The sequence below is a fragment of the Phoenix dactylifera genome, chromosome 15, assembly GCF_051530095.1.
Source record: "Phoenix dactylifera cultivar Ajwa chromosome 15, Ajwa_hap1_PhDact_Kaust_v1.1, whole genome shotgun sequence".
In the NCBI taxonomy this organism is placed as follows: domain Eukaryota; kingdom Viridiplantae; phylum Streptophyta; class Magnoliopsida; order Arecales; family Arecaceae; genus Phoenix; species Phoenix dactylifera.
This window is the reverse complement of record NC_143204.1, coordinates 19823615-19840041: the sequence shown is the minus strand read 5'-3', so window position 1 is coordinate 19840041 and position 16427 is coordinate 19823615. Positions and strand designations below refer to the sequence as shown.

General features: G+C 38.4%; 1 protein-coding gene across 6 annotated transcripts in view; it reads right to left on the bottom strand.

Moving 5' to 3' along the window:
• Positions 1-16427, bottom strand: part of ATJ1 (DNAJ heat shock family protein) — a 33000-nt gene that overhangs the window by 11295 nt on the left and 5278 nt on the right. For 5 of the 6 annotated variants that reach the window (XR_015973610.2, XM_008814003.6, XM_039134212.3 and 2 more), the window contains exons 10-15: positions 10231-10295; positions 10059-10121; positions 9903-9975; positions 6720-6811; positions 3401-3472; positions 1450-1506 (exon numbers count right to left, since the gene is read on the bottom strand). Coding sequence is in view for 5 of the 6 variants with exons in the window: in XM_008814003.6 (XP_008812225.1) it covers positions 1450-1506; positions 3401-3472; positions 6720-6811; positions 9903-9975; positions 10059-10121; positions 10231-10295 (422 nt within the window). In the remaining variant the exon portion in view is untranslated. Of the gene's footprint in view, positions 1-565; positions 781-1449; positions 1507-3400; positions 3473-6719; positions 6812-9902; positions 9976-10058; positions 10122-10230; positions 10296-16427 lie in introns of those variants that run through there. The other variant, XM_026799998.4, reaches the window with a different exon arrangement.

Here is a 16427-nt window from a genome sequence, read left to right as displayed (position 1 = left end):
TGGCTCTGATACCAAACTAACATACCCTCCAATTAGAATTAGAGGCTCCAACAAGATAAATAGGTTCAGATCAGATTTTAGATCTAAGGGATTGTTTGGAGCCCTGTAAGTGGTGTTGGAATGCAGCTCAAGTTGCATAACTTGAGTTGCAGTTTGTAAGGGCCAAGAAGGAAGAGGGTGGCAATGGTGGAGGAACAAGGGCCAAGGCAAGAGGCAGGGAAGGTGAAAGGAGTGGTGAAGGGCAAAGGTGGCAGGGAGAGGGGGCCAGGTAAGGCGAAGGGGGCAGCAATGGGCACCAGCAACAACAGAGGGGGGCCGGATAGAAGGCAGGGGAGTTGAGAGGGTGGTGATGGGCAGTGGTGGCAGGAGTGGGCTAAGGGAGGTAAAGGGGGCAGCGACAAGCAGGGACAACAAGGGGAGGGGAGCCAAGGTAGGAGGGAGGGGAGGTGAAGGGGTCGGCAATGAGCAGTTGGAATCAAGGATAGATGGAGTTAAGGATTATTGGAGAGGTTGAAGGGTAGAGAGAGGGAGAGTGGGCGAGGGGCCTTGAAAGCCCATTTTGGAGATAGAAATCACACAACAAGAGCCTTGGGGGCGTTTTGGAAACAGCTGAGAGGCTGCAGGTTGTCATGCGCCTGTTTTGGCTGCAAGTCGAGCTGTAGCATTTCGGCCCCAAGCTGCAGCCTAACTGCATCTCGACCTGCAGCATGTGTTCCAGAAACAGGAGACCAAACAAGTAGGCTGGACCGCACCAGTAGGTTGACTTGCAAGTAGATTGAACTGCAGGGGTTCAAACAGCCCCATAATATTGGAAGAAAATTAGCATGAAATCAGTGGAGAAAAGAGAGAAGAAAAAAAACAGAGATTTTGTCAAGAATAGAGAGTAGAAAAGAGGATTAAGAGGAAGAATAATAGAAGAGGAGGGGGAAAAGTAAGTAGAAGGTTTAGCCCCTAGATTCAGGATTAGAGCTTCATTTAAAAGATAAAACAATCATGTCTAGTTCTCCTTTATCAAAAATTTGTGGCTATTACAAAGTATATTTTCAAATATACCCTCTTAAAACATCTTTTGGTATGTAAAACCTTGTGAATTTACTCTTTGCACATATACCTCATTTTTTCCTTTTTTCTTCTTCAAAAATGCCCCTATAGTTGGATGGCATATTTTCACTTAAGAAATGATGTCTATGTATTACATTCATGTAAATGTCAAACTTATTAGATCTTAACAACCATTTACATGTGAGATCAGAATCAAGGTTTGACCCTTGAGGACTGAATCGCGCCTTAACCATACTCAAATTGAACTCATAATATAAAAAGAAAAGAAGCACACACACGCACATGTGCAGGCATGCAAAACTATGCACATGTGCCAACATGAGTGCACATAGAGAGGGAGAGATGGATCGAAAACATTCAACTAGATGAAAAGCCAGTAGGTTATACCTTTACTTGTGTTTTTCCAAACAAGGTAGGTACTTCAATCTTACCACCAAGAATAGCCTGCAAAACTCAAACAACTAGAAGATCTTAGAATTTAGGAAATGTTAGGCAGTTTGTAACTTTATGTCCAGAGAATAAATTCCATGACGTATAAAAACCAATTAGGTGCAAATGCATTACAGCAGGACAATGTGCAAACTCTCAGAGGAAAACCAGAGAAAATGCTGACTGAAGAAATCATTATGTAGATATTCTTTACAAAACATAGTCCATACAGACAGGAGGTAATGCTAAGCATCTGGAAAGAACCAAAGTTTTAAGATATTATGAAATTGCTAACTTCAAGCATAGACTTTTTTCTATCCAAACACCTCCTTTTCTTGATCTAGTTTGCTTTGATAGTTTATCACCTAAAACCCATGGGGGCTGGCCAGCATGCTATACCTATAACCACATAGTCTCAGGTAGGAAACTCTATTCATGAAGGCCAGAGTGTCACCACTCCATGGACCAAAACTCAATGAGGTATTTCTGCGATATAGCATATCACAGCATTACAGCCTATATGAGTCGAAGGCACATGCATACGGATAAAAGTTAGTGCCAGGTACTTACCTCCTTATGCCTCCTTTTCTTACACCAAAGTGCTTACAGATAATCCCAAAGATGCACTGTCATGGTATACTATTTGCCATGGTTTTTTCGTAAATAGGTTCTTGGAAACTAAACTTGACCATAAACATTCACAAGTAGTCCAGCATTTTAAAATTAAGTAATCACATGATAGGTAAAAAAATTCATTTGAACTTCTTCAATATCAAATATTGTTGTTTTGAATTTTCCATAAAAATTACCATACACACATTTAAGGGTCTCTGGATACTTTTGCCCCTAAGTACAAAATGGGAGATAGACATTACTAATGTTTGATATACATTTATTGAGCATCCAATGCATATATTTTGAATATCCAATATACATTAGTTTAGACTACTGCCCGCCTCTTACTTATAAGCAGGGACAAAATTGTCAATGACCTTTAAATGTGTATTGTGTTCTGCAAAAATAATAATCTGACTTGCAGAATCAATAATTAAGAGGAAGTTTATGCAAAATTTACATTGTTGTGAAAAGTAGGGAAAAATTGGGAAAAGAATCAGATAATCACAATGAATGGCAAAGAACCAAACACAAGAGAGAAATGATATAAGAATTGATGATTATTTGAAAATAACAATCCAAAGATTATCTGTCATTAATAAAATCCACATCCCAGCAAAAGGACTCTTGACATACTTTAACTCTTGAAAGCACTCTAGCTGAACCTATTAGATGATCACGTCTCAAAATATCTACTTAACTATGATATCTAGGGATCTTAAACCCTACCAATTTTAAATTTCCATAAAATCTTCCAGTATACCCTTCAGTTTTTAAACTGCATCAGGAAATATCTTTATGAAAATAACTTTTTTAAAAAAAGGTGACCTATGCGAAATCCTAACAAACCTGCACAGAGCTCATAAAGAGCTTCTCAAAACTGGCGCCGCAAGTAGTCTCATAAATTATATAAAAAGTGGATAGGATAAAATTATTACACTACCTTTCCCATAGGCAAGAGATGAATATGCCTTCTTTCTAGATATTACTGAGCCTGAAGTACTGCATGATCAATTAAATGACTAGAGCTAGCAGTGCAATCAGCATTGTTTAGGCATACAATGCACAATGTGATTATGCAACTCTGAAGTAAAAGCTATATCACAAGAGATTTATCAGAACAACTTAAAGATCAATATAATATCCAAAAAGCATTTAACGATGTGGCTCAAAGTTCACTAGTCACACATTGTAAAGAGAGAAACTGAACAAATAGTTCTATTCAAGGGACCAATGCAGTTTAGGAATTAAAAAATGTTCTCAGGGAGCAGAAACAACAGAAGACTGTCATTGCCTGTGTGAAGCGTATATGGGTGTCCACATATATATCAGCACCATCTCGAGAGAAAACAGGGTCCTTGGCTACCTGCAAACAACCCACATCCACCCAAAAAAAAAAAAGAAAACAACAACAATAATAACAACAAATGTAAGAACAAAAATTACAAAATAACTCAAGCTGCATTGATATAACAAATTTGGTACTCAAATTATATATCAAATGCTGTAAGATAACATTACAAAGTCAAATAATTAGCCTTTAAATCAACTTATGTGGCAAAGGATTCACCAACCCAAGATCATATAGGCAAAAACATGATCCAATGAGGAAGACAGAACCAATTTCAGTTGTTCTACCATTTGTCAGTCGTGATAACAATTGATGCAATTCTATTTCCCAGAGGCATCAGAAAATCTGCATGCACCAACTTGCAGACTGCAAAGACCAAACATCCACCACAATATGCAGAGAAAGCTTAATGATTTATACAGCCTCCCATTGCTTGAATTAGAAAAAGGGGAAAAAATTTATACTACTATCACTTGCTTCAGTGAAAGTGAGAATGATGAATAGGTCCATGAAATCAAATCACAATGCTCTTATATAGTGAAATGAGTACTTTCAGAGGTAATTTGTATCAGGAGCAACATCGGCGGAACCGACCCGAACTGGCCGGTTCCGCCCGTTTCAAACCATACTGATGGCTCACCGGTACAGTTCCGGCTTAGAAAACGGAATGTGTTCCCGGAGCCGGAGAAGGAGAAGAAAAGAGAGAACGAGTGGGGGAGGGAGGAAGAGAGAGAGGATGCCGGCGGAGGACCGGTGGAGTTTTGAAACAGGGGTCGGCCGCTTAGGCGGCCCTTCTTCCTCAGCGTCAGCCCCCTCGCAGCCTCCGTCGGGCTCCGTCAGCCCTCCGCTGGCGTCCCTTCCTCCCTCCTCCACTCTCTCTTTTCCTCTCTCGTTCTCTCTCTCCCACGTTTGTTCAGCCGTGTTGGTATAGGCCCGGCATGACACGGTGCGGGACCGTACCGAGCCGTCCCGCCGGAAAACCAGTACGGGGTCCAGTACTGGTTCCTCCAACCTTGATTAGGAGGTCGCTTATAAATATAACTAATAGTATTTTGAGATGAGCCACCAAAAGAGACAATCCATATCTGCACAATCTCATGTTTGTATCCCAAAATGAGTTTGTGGCATACTTCTTGAAAGGTCCTTTTTTAATTGAAACATGATAAGATTTTCATGAAAATCAAATCCCATATCAAGCAGAAGATCATAGATTGCCCTCCTAAATAATAATGAATGAGATTTTTTAAGAGGATAAAAAAGAAAATCATAAAATGTAACCTACATGGCTTATGAGCATTTGCCACTTTAACTCGCTACAAGAAAATGTTTTCTTGTTCTGTCAACATGATAAACTGTAGGCAATGTCAAATTGTCATGAGGCCACCTATAATAAGAGTATTTTCAGTAGGTGTGCATTTAACCCTTATAACATGCAGTGCTAATAGGTAGTAGGTAGCGGTTGAGTGAAAAATTCTGAGATGGTGGGAGAGGCTAAAATGATACCTACATAAATCTATCATTTTATGTGATCCTATCAGGTCATTGAAGATTCCAACTGCAGAAATTTATATTTTACTTTTTTCTTGACTTTATATTTTATTTTCTAGCAACTTTCAAACTAATCTTTGTGTTAATTCTAGAAACCAAAACCAAGTTTCCAAACCTTGGTTCCTTGGAAATACAAAGTTTGTCTGGAGGATCTTTCTTATCAGGAATTATGCATAATCTGCCCCAAGCTCGGATAAAGGAGGGTTGCAGTTGGTTGACGACTAGCATAAAATTATAGTCACATCCTGTGAACATGAATCTATAAAACTATAAGCCTGGATTAAGCAGGGTGGAAAAAATAGAGAAGTGCAACTGGGATATTTTATAATCGTATGGTACCCACTGAGTTTAAGATTTTAAAGGACAGCCATACAACGAACTATGCTTTATGGTACAGAATGTTGAACAGTGAGAAAGCAACATGTGCACAAGATGAGTATGGCCGAAATGAGAATGTTAAGATGGATATATTGTAATACAAAGAAAGATAGAATAAGAAATGAAGTCATTTATAAAAACACAGAGGTAGCACTTATTAAGGACAAATTGAAAGAAGGACAACTTCAATGGTTTGGACATGTATAACATACGGCAAGGGATGCACTAGTATGAAGGAGTGATTTGATACATGTAGAAGAAAAGAGAGGGTAGAGGTAAGACCAAGAATCATTTAGGATTAAGTAGTAAGGAAAGACTTGATATCGCTACATCTTTCAGAAAGTGTGGCCCTAAATAGAATAGAATAGAGGAAAAGGATTCATATAGCTGACCCCAACTAGTTTGGGATTAAGGCTTAATTGAGTTAAGTTGTATTTCTTATTAGGAACAAGAGCACTTTTGAGATAATGGAGTCTTAGATTGACTAGAGGTCCAATTTTGACTGAAATAATGTAAGTTAAAACCCTACAACTAATATAGATTAGTTCAGAGTTCTTTTGAGACAAAAAAACATTGTTTTTTGGAGTTGTTTAAGGGTCTAGAAATAAGGATCTATCACAAGCATAATTTGCAGTATTGAACTGTACGAGTCTGTACCGGGCATACTGACTCATATCGATACGGAACCAATACTTGGTATGCCACCCCTACCAAGTGTTGGTACCAACAATCAAATCATACCAACTATACCAATTGGGGTACCAAAATCCACACTATAAACTTTGATCAAGAGTGAAGTAATTTTTATACTATATGCATTATTTTGAATGAATTAGCTCATTTGTCGAGATTTTTCCTCAAATCTTGTCTCTCTCTTCTCAACTTCTTTTCCTCGAAGTACTCCGCCCTCGTCATTTTGCTTTCCTCTCTTAAATTACCTTTTATTTAGTATAGTTTGTTCTTTATAAAGAGAATTATTAGATCAACATAACAAAAGGGTTGCATCAGTATGGTTACTGTGGTATACAGAAACAAGTTTCCATGGTTATTTGAGTTCTCTAGTTCACAGATCCATTCTCTATACCTACCATGCTTCTCATATCATTATTCCTTCTCACCATTCATTTTTATTAAGTGTTACTTATGTATGACAGCCATATTACCCAAAGTCTTTCTAGCAACTTCATAATATCTTAAGTCTTGCCCCATCCAAGCCCTTCTCTCTATAGAAGCTTGCCAAGATTTTAATTGGACACCCATGCAATTATCAAACCATGCTTAGTCCTTATTACTGAAGATCCAAGATAGAAATGATAAAAATTGAGGAAAACTGTACCTGCAGATTAATGTATAAATTTCCAGGTTGGGCACCACGTCCCCCCTGATTTCCGGCCCTTGGCACATGGATTGTATCCCCGGAATCAACTCCTACATCAAGCAATATGAAATTCAAAAATGAATCCAGAAGGCATCATAGTGTATATGACACGAGAAGAATTAGAACAAGCAACAAACATGTTGATAAGAAGAAGAAGAAGAAGAAGAAGATACACAAAGTGACTGAAAATTTTAAATCTGTCAAAAACAGAAAGTGACAGACCACAAAATCATCAAGAAAGGGTAGGAAGTGTTAGCCTATGAATTGTGCTACATATAATAAGAGGAATGATGAAAATTGAAAAATCTATCATTACTGAAGTAGGAGCTATCTATTTATTTGTGGCCTACAGCAAAGTTCTAATCAGACTTATCTTATACTTGTCTTATACCCATCTTAGATATTGCAATTAATTTATGAGATTCTTTAATTTGTGAAAATGTAATGCTAATCTATGAAACAAAATAGAAGGGATGTCAAAGAATAGAAAAACATCAACCATGAAACCAAATTGGTCCTATACTAAAACTATTCTGAAGCTAACCCTCTTAATAGCCAACCTTATGCTTTTAGATGGGTCTTCAGTTTATCTGTTTTTTTTTTTTTTTTGTACCTTGTTTATCTACACCTTCTCCCTGCAATCAGATATTGCATTAATGATGAAGATTGATGAGGATACTCTCAGACTCATAATGCATTATAGATCCTTTATGGATACCTCAGGCTGAGCTGCTTCCTGATTTAGAGTGCTACAGCTGAAGACATTTATCCTGGTTCATAAAATATCCAAGCTACAGGTTGTTCTTCATGTGCTTTATGTGTTTAACAGCACTAGGCTATCAGAATGATGGGACTGACGATATGAAGGTCAGCTTATAGATCTGGAAGATGATTGATTGCTCAAGTAGTGTCATAATTTCAGAACAATTTGGAGGGGGCTAGTTCAATCTATTCAACAATATGAAACTTTTCAGATAAACATGGAAGAAAGTTGATGGTTTTAGAGCACCACCATGATTTTTGGTTTGGGTGTATATCCATGTATATATGAAGAATTCTTGCATCTGTGGTTGTTGAATGCATTCAAGTATTCCAAACAATAAGTTATAGTTTTATTGATCAAGGAATAGCTAGATATGCATAAACAATCTTTAGCTATTTGATTGTTTTTTATCGATCTATGATGTTATAATCATTCCACTTGGCTCATTCATTTAGTAAAAATAGGTCACCGGGGATGTAATTTGAAGTCTCTGTAAGCCAAAATTCGTAGGTCCTGATATCACCCAACTCAAACCTGGATCCTTAGGCGTTCTGGTTCTAAATTTTACACATTCATCAATCAGATTGTGTCTAGGTCTTGGTTCGAGTAGGTATTAAATTGTAAAATTTGTTGTGTATATGGGTTTGGTATAGATGGAGTATGGATCAGCTGTAGGTTTGGGTTTCCAACATGTCCATGGTTGAAAAAGCAAAGGTAATGAGTAAAAAAATAGAGATGAAGATGTATGATGGCAGAAGGTGAGACGGCTGTAATGGAGCCTTTGCATGGAAGGTGACATGAGGAGCCAAAGGGTAGTGGTGAGAGGTGAACTTAGGATTTTTTTTAATATACTTTATATGGAAATTAGGTGTAGAGTGCGGTGCATTATATATAATAAGTTTTTAGCACTGGGTATGTCTGGACCTGGACTTGAAATTCCTTATGGATTCAGCTTTAGACCCACCCATTGCTGACCCATAACAATAACCATAACCGTCTAGCCTTATGGATCGATTTTATGGATCTTCATCACCATGTATTCGTATTTTGCTCTACCTTTGATGTTATTCTAATTTTCTCCATATCCTTCCTCACAACATTCATCTATGCCATCTTAGGTGTTCCTCTCCTTTTCTTACCACGTATCATACAAACAAAATTACCTATCCTTATTGGAGCCTCCTTAGATCTTTGTTGTCTCTGTCTATACAATCTCAATCAATTTTTCATTATTTTGTCCTTAAAATGTGCAACTCCTACGGCTCCTCTAATATTTTTATTTCTTATTTATCTACTCAAGTTTTGCCATATATCCATTTCAACCTTCTCATTTCTTCTATGATTATTGTTTTCATGTACTTTTTTTATTTTACAGCACCGAGCCATGCAACATGGTGGGCCTTATTGTTCTATAAAATTTTCCTTTAGGTCCTTAGGGTATGTGCTTATCACACAATATTCCAAATGCACTTCTCCACTTCATCCAACTAGCTCTAATTCTACTATATATATGTGTGTGTGTGTGTGTAATATATACAGGTATGTATGTATGTATGTATGTATTCATCTATCTCCCATGTTATTGTAAATAATAATAATTTCAAAGTAACAAAAATGGTCACTTTGTGGTATTTCTTGGTCACCAATCTTAATTGGTATCACATCTTCATCCATAATTAGTGAAAAAACATATGGGTTTAGTGCTGATTCTTGCTCAAGTCTATGGTAACTAGAAATACATATATCATACCATAGCAACTTTAAAAACTTGTTGATAAGGGTGAACTACATGGTCGATAAGGTGGGTTTTGGTACTTGCCAAGCAGCTTCTTTGGTTTCACGATAGGTCCTCCTTGACCATGCAAAACAACTATGAGTGATAGTTTTTGTAGTCCTCAATTTTAACTATAAGAGCATTCTATTATAACAAAATGCAAGAAAGATTTCCTTTGGATTGGTTGTCATCAATGAGTGAAAATTGCTAACAAGCTAATTAGACTTTGATTTACTAAAACCATTTCCAGCATCAATCTATCTAAATCCAACAGCAAGCTTCACCTATTCTCAGTTCTCACTATTGCATAGACATGTCTAACCTAATATTCTATGGGAAAAAAAGTAAATTTTTGATCATGCATATGAAGCAGCAGCACAGAGTAGTGACCTATAATGTGGGGAGGAGTAACCAAAGAGATGGGAAAGCAGCTTAGCCTTACATAATTACACTTTGTCTATTGAACAGCTGGCATGACAGGAATGTATTGCAAAGGAAGACTTACATCCAGTGAAATGGCTTTCAATAGTAATAAGTGAACTTGAGGAAATGAGACTCAGAAAAAAATTAGCTCAAGTTGCAAAGATACAGGGAAATATCTAACCTGCTGGAATGGTAACATTAACATTCTTCACACCATCAACCACACCTGACCCTTTGCATACTAGGCAGTAATCCTTCATGCATAAATGCTCATTAGTGGTACTCAGGACAAAATGAAGCCATATGAAATCAGCTATTATTTTGCACCAATTTCAACCTTAATTATTTTCCCCAATCCTTTGCAGGAACGGCATGTAGATGTGAATGGAAAAACTGTAACCTAAATCAAGACAATATACAACATGAATAAGAAAAGACAAATTAAACATCTTTATGGTTGGAAATCACTCTTAAAGTTGTTATAAGAAAGGTAGAAAGGAGGAGCTCACTCTTCCTACACCATTACAAGTAGGACATTTTATTGGCTTTGCATTTACTGAATGACCCCTTCCATCTGCATCTCATAACAAGCCAAAAAGAAAGATCAGACCCTGCGGAAAAGATAAATAGGAACAACTCTACCAAAATGAAGAAGGTTTATATCATATCACATTCATATACGACCGCCAGCAAGTGGCCCAGGAAAAAGGAAATGGCCAGCTACCTGATCACGTAGCAATGCAGTCTTATCAAGAGTTACATCATCCTAATTAGTTTCAAATCCTTAATTCACAACCATCATCTAAGTTTTTTCAGTTTTCACATCCCTTATTTGATCCTTCCAAATTAATATCAGGCCTATGCATAACCTCCCTCATGCATTTACTGCATTGAGCATGCCACCTCAGCAAATGTGATGTCTACAATATATTTGTGCACAACTAAGCGCATATGGTATACTCATTTCAACCATATCTTTTTCACAGTTTTATCCAAGGTTTGCAATCACAGTTCAATTTTAGTTTAAACCGAGCTGGTTGAGTTTCAGTTTCAACAATTTCAGGTTTTTGATGTTTCAATCAAAAAAAGATAATTTTTGAGAATTTAATTGAAATTTAAATAGTAGAACATATAGGATAAAAATATGAAGAAAACACATGAAAATATATATTCTGTTACTACATTTTTTGGTGTATAGTTTTGATTGTTTCTGCTAAAACTATTGATAAATTATGAAAAGAAATTGTTACAAGTGCTAATCTCCATGTTTCATAACATCTTGGGTTGTTAGTATATCATTCAAATGTTTTTAGACAACTAGGCATATCCTCTCATGAAACTCATGTAAATGCCCAAAAGTCTAAAGCCTCTCAAACCATGAGAAATTTTTATTTTCTTGAATTTTTTTCTACCATACCGAGGTATGTACCGGCCCATACCAAAGCATACCGACTTGTAACGAGGCGTACCAAAATAAAAATTAAGAAAAATGGTTAGAGAGATTTTGGTACAGAGGTATAACGTGTCGTACCATTCCGAATCGATAAAGTACCGATATAGTACCCGGTACCGAGATTGCGAACCATGCTACCAAATATATCAAAAGATCCCAATTTTCTCCAATTTGCAGAATCTATTATTCATATTAATACAATATTTCTTAGAATTCAAGTAAATGTATAGATGACCAAAATTTGTCCTTATAGACATTCAATTCGGTCCATAGGTCAATTTTAGCTAAAACTTTGAAATGGATATCAGTTTTAGATTAGAAAAATTAAAACATTTTGTTTTCAACTTTGGAGATCAGGCTGAACTTGCAATCATGGTTCTATCAAGACCTGTTCATGGGCCGAATAGCCAGCCCGGACCGCTCGAGCCTAAAGCATTTCGGACAGGCCTTGGCATTATTTTAAGCCCAACAAGCCGGGCCAGACCTAAAATATGAGCCTACCTGTTAAACGGGTCAAACTTGGGCTTAGGTTAGACCAGCCCAAGCTCGGATCCTATATAATATATATAATGTCTTAGTTGATAAGCGAGAGAACTCAGAAGATCTCGAGAGATCTAGCAAAGTGATAGATTTGGCAGAGCGATAGATCTAGCGGAGACTAAGAGAAGCGGGTGGAGGAGATTGAGAGATCTAGCAGAGCGAACAGAGCTGAGGAGCTTCTCGCCAAGAGATCTCAGGCAAAGAGATCTGAGGAGCTGAAGAGATGCGGAGATTGAGAGATCATCGAAAGATCTAGCCTCAACTTCTCGCCAGCCATCCCTGTCGTCCTCGCCGCCTTGCCCTCCTCTACACGGCCTCCCTCCTCCCCCACTCCCCTCCCCAAACTCCACAAACCCTTGCCACCCCCTCCCCCTTGTGGCGACACTGCCGCCAACCTCCCTACTAGTCAATGGGTCTGCAATCCCCTACATTCGGCTAGATCCCTCTATGATGGGACATGCCCCTTCCACTGGAACGCATGGAACTGCCTCCGAAACAAGCAAGAGGGCATGGATTCAACCAACTCGTGGGCTTGGTACCCTAATCACTACAAAGAAGATGCTATTCCTAGCATCGATCTGCATGCCTTGTTGGGCTCCATGCGGAGCTACCTGATCGGGTTCATGGGGGACTCGCTGAAATGAGAACTTCATGGTGGCATTCCACTAAGGTCGACAAAGAGACTTAAGCCATCAGGAAGCCCAAGGACCAGCCCAAAGCCCGAAGCCCAAGCAAGTACCAAGCTCAGGGGTAGGACGTAGGCCAGAAGGCTGGGCCAAGTTGGGCTCAAGCCTAACCAATTTTGGTTATACCTTGGGCTAAACCAGGCCTGGCCCGTCCATCGAACAAGTCTAATTCTATCCACCCCTCACATGCCAACTAGTCCAACACTCAGTTGCTCATCTTGTGCATCTAGAGGCTTTTGCATGCCGCAGCTAGAAGCTCACCAAATCGAAGCATCAATCCAGCTTACCAAATTGAAGCATCAATCTAGCTTACCAAATCGAAGCATCAATCCAATCACCAAATCCAATACTAGACTGATCCAATGCAATAGTTCTAGCATTTGAATAGTCCAAAACTAGTAACTCAATATTTGAGCACCACCAACAGCACTGCATCAGTTTATATTAATAGGACAGTTCAAGACAGTCATAATGAAGTAATGTATGAAGTCTAGCACTAGATACATTTGACACCACTTTGCATGTGTCTGATACATTCAATTCATGTTTAGCTAATTTTCAGATGGAATCTAGTTGTTTTTGCTTCTTGTATAAGTCTTATGCACTGAATGGGACCGCAGAACCTATTAATATACTATTCGTGATTTGCTACATCAAACAATGAAGTTAACTCTTTCTCGCTTGTGTGGTGCAATGCGATGTGAGAACCCATAACATCAGGTTATAATTTGAGGAACTTGGTGGAGGTCAAATTCCTTCAATTCGGGCCATGGATGACCATATATAAGAGGCCAAATGTTGATCAGGAAGCAGAGGTTTGAGGCTTTCTAATTATCCAATGGCTATCCCTAGCCCTGTACCCTACTTCCTATTTTAGTTCTTTTGATTCCACAGCCTTTACTTTGTAATTGTTTAATATTGTATAATTGAATTCTGTTTGGCATGCTCTGAATTATGCAAGAAAGGATTTCCATCCTCTACCATGAATGCACCATGTGTAGGTCAATGTTCCAACACATACACGTCTAAGTCTCAAATGCATATAGTAGCATGCAGCACTCAAGAGCAGTTATCTTCTTCCTCTTCCTTTATCTTTATATTAGAATGGCTTCATCAATTACTCTATTCTCTTGTTGAAGTTAATAAAGAGTATGGTTTCTCAAAGGTATATTTTCATAAAATTTTTTCAAATTATAAAAAGATAAAGTATGTTTTACGCACTACTTTATTTCTACATTTCTTTAGGCCCCTTTCATATTCTTTCTAATCAAGTGTCAAAAATAAAGAGGGTGCAGGAGTTAAAGGGCACTCTGCAACATTGATCAAAGTTAGATTCTCCCTCAAGCTACGGGAGAACATTCAACAGTAACTCGAAAGGAAGAGATGGTTTGTGTTGGACCTTGCTTAAGTACATCAGCTGCTTCATCATCAGAAGGAACATATGAGAGGGGGGGAGCGAACAAGAGAGAGCGAGAAAGAGAGAGAGAGAGAGGAGAGAGGTAAAGAGAGCTCCTTCAACTAATCAAAGATAAACTAGTGGTCAAATTGTACTTGACCAGTGCCAAACATGAAAGAATTGAGTGATTTGGGTACTATGGTTATCATAGTAGATACAGTGAGTGTGATGGCAAAAGGAAATGTTGAAACTTGAAACCATGGAATTTCGAACCGGTCCATACCGGCCGGTTCAGGCCGTACCGAACCAGTCCGGCCTGTAAACAGTACGCCGGACCTGTGGAATTCCAGGCCATCTCGGGCTAGAACCGATCGGTACGCATGCATACCGATCGTGTACCGGCCGGTTCACACCAATACGGTATTTTTTTTACTAAAAGCGCCGCGTGCTGTGGATTTTTAAACCACAACGCGGCACTGTGGTGTCAAAGCACGTGGCCCTTTTAGCCACACGCTCCCTCGAGGAACAGCGCCCCGCGCGCGATTCTCCACCCCCGCGCGGTTCCGCACGCTGGGAACCGCGCCCGCGCGTGGTTCCCCGTGCTGGAAACTGCCCCACGCACGGTTCCCCCGCCCGTGCCACATAGTGGCATTTGGTATTTATTGGGGGGGGGGGGGGGCCAGCGCGCGGATGAGGAAAAAAAATTCGGTTCGTACCGGCCAATTCCGGTACGAACCAAAATCGTACCGATCCGGTAGACGACCGATACGCCTACCGGTATAGCGTACCTTGCTTGAAACCATACAATTTCAGCAATGATCATTGAAAGAGCTAGATCATCATGCTGAACATTTAATCCAAAGAAACCTTAAGGTCTTGGTCAACATTAGTGAACCTGAGATGGAAGATCATGCAAGATAAGTACCACTGCTACCCATTGGAGCATCAAATGCTAGGTTGAAAGACCCAAGCAGATTTGACATAAACATGGAAGGGAAAAAATGTTGAAAAGCAGCTCTCATAAAGTGTCCCATGGAGATTATGTAAGATGCTTATATGGTATGAAGGGGAAGGTGGCAGAAATTCTACAGAAGCCACATTCAATCAGCTTTGCAAAATCATGGACAGAAGCAAAGGATGACAAGCAGGCACCCATGGATTGCCCTATGGAGACTGTAAGATACATATATGATAAGAAGGAGAAGGTGATATAGACTGATGCCATAAACTTGGTTTGCAACATAACTAACACCTAGTCAACTAAATACCAAGGGGCTGTAAAGCTTTAAAGTTGTTGCAGGAAATAAGTATATTAAAGAGGGTATCAAGTTCAGAATTGAGATAAGTATTTACAAGATTGGGTATCCATGGCCTTAGATTGATCCAGATGAATCAATAAAGAGCTCTTTTCATTATTTGATCCTGCTGCAATGTTAGTTTGACCAGAAAACATCACCTTATCGAGGGACTTTCACGTGTAGAAATTAGTGAAATACCATTTTGAGCCATATAAACTGAGGAACCACAGCATTGATCATAATTTACAGGACTTAAAAACACAAATGGACCGATGTTCCGCAATTTCTATGCTTCCAAACCATAAATTAAACCAATTTATCTTAGCAATAGCTAAATGTATTTTAGTCCTCATGTATTTCAGTATGTGTAATTAATGAACAATTTTTGTGCATTCTCAGTCTTTATGTCCACCATGCATTTCGTTTCTTGCCTCTGCTAGTATTTTCCATTTCATGTTCACTAAATGAAAAGGTATAAAATTTTCAAAATATTAGATTTTTGGTGACTAGGCATTTTGAATGCTGCATATCATTACCAATCGTGTTTATTTGAAATATGGTCTGAGCACATAGGAGGAGATTGGACTACAAACTTTTCACTAATTTTGACAGTGGATTTTTTTTTCCATAGACGTGCATTTGTTTGAACAATTTAATCACCCACACCCCACCTTTCTACAAGGAATCTCTTGTGGAATTAAACTTGATGCACGTATCTGGATAAAAATGTTACTTAGGATTGATGGAGTATTATCTCTTATAACATTAAATCAACTTTAGGTGGTCAGATGGTCGCTCATCATAGACTAGAGCAATACCTTCATAGTTATCCAAAATGCAGCTATCATGGAAAAGAATAGCAGGCTCTATGATTAGCAAAATAATAACAAAAGGGTCATCTTAATGTAATACGAAAACAAAAAAGGAAGACCAATCTGATATCAAATGACTACATTTGGATTGGTGAGAACATTTTTACCAAGTAAAACTAAGATCCAACTACTGCATGTTAAGAAACTAAAGATACAACTTCAACTAAATCACTGGATGCCATAGCCATAATATAGTCAATATTGTGGCCGGAGAAAAAGAAGTGAGAGGGTTAATCCAAAATGTAGCTATCATGGAAAAGAATAGCAGGCTCTATGATTAGCAAAATAATAACAAAAGGGTCATCTTAAATTCTTAATGTAATACAAAAACAAAAAAGGAAGACCAATCTGATGTCAAATGACTACATTTGGATTGGTGAGAACATTTTTACCGAGTAAAACAAAGATCCAACTACTGCATGTTAAGAAACTGAAGACAGAACTTCAACTAAATCACTGGA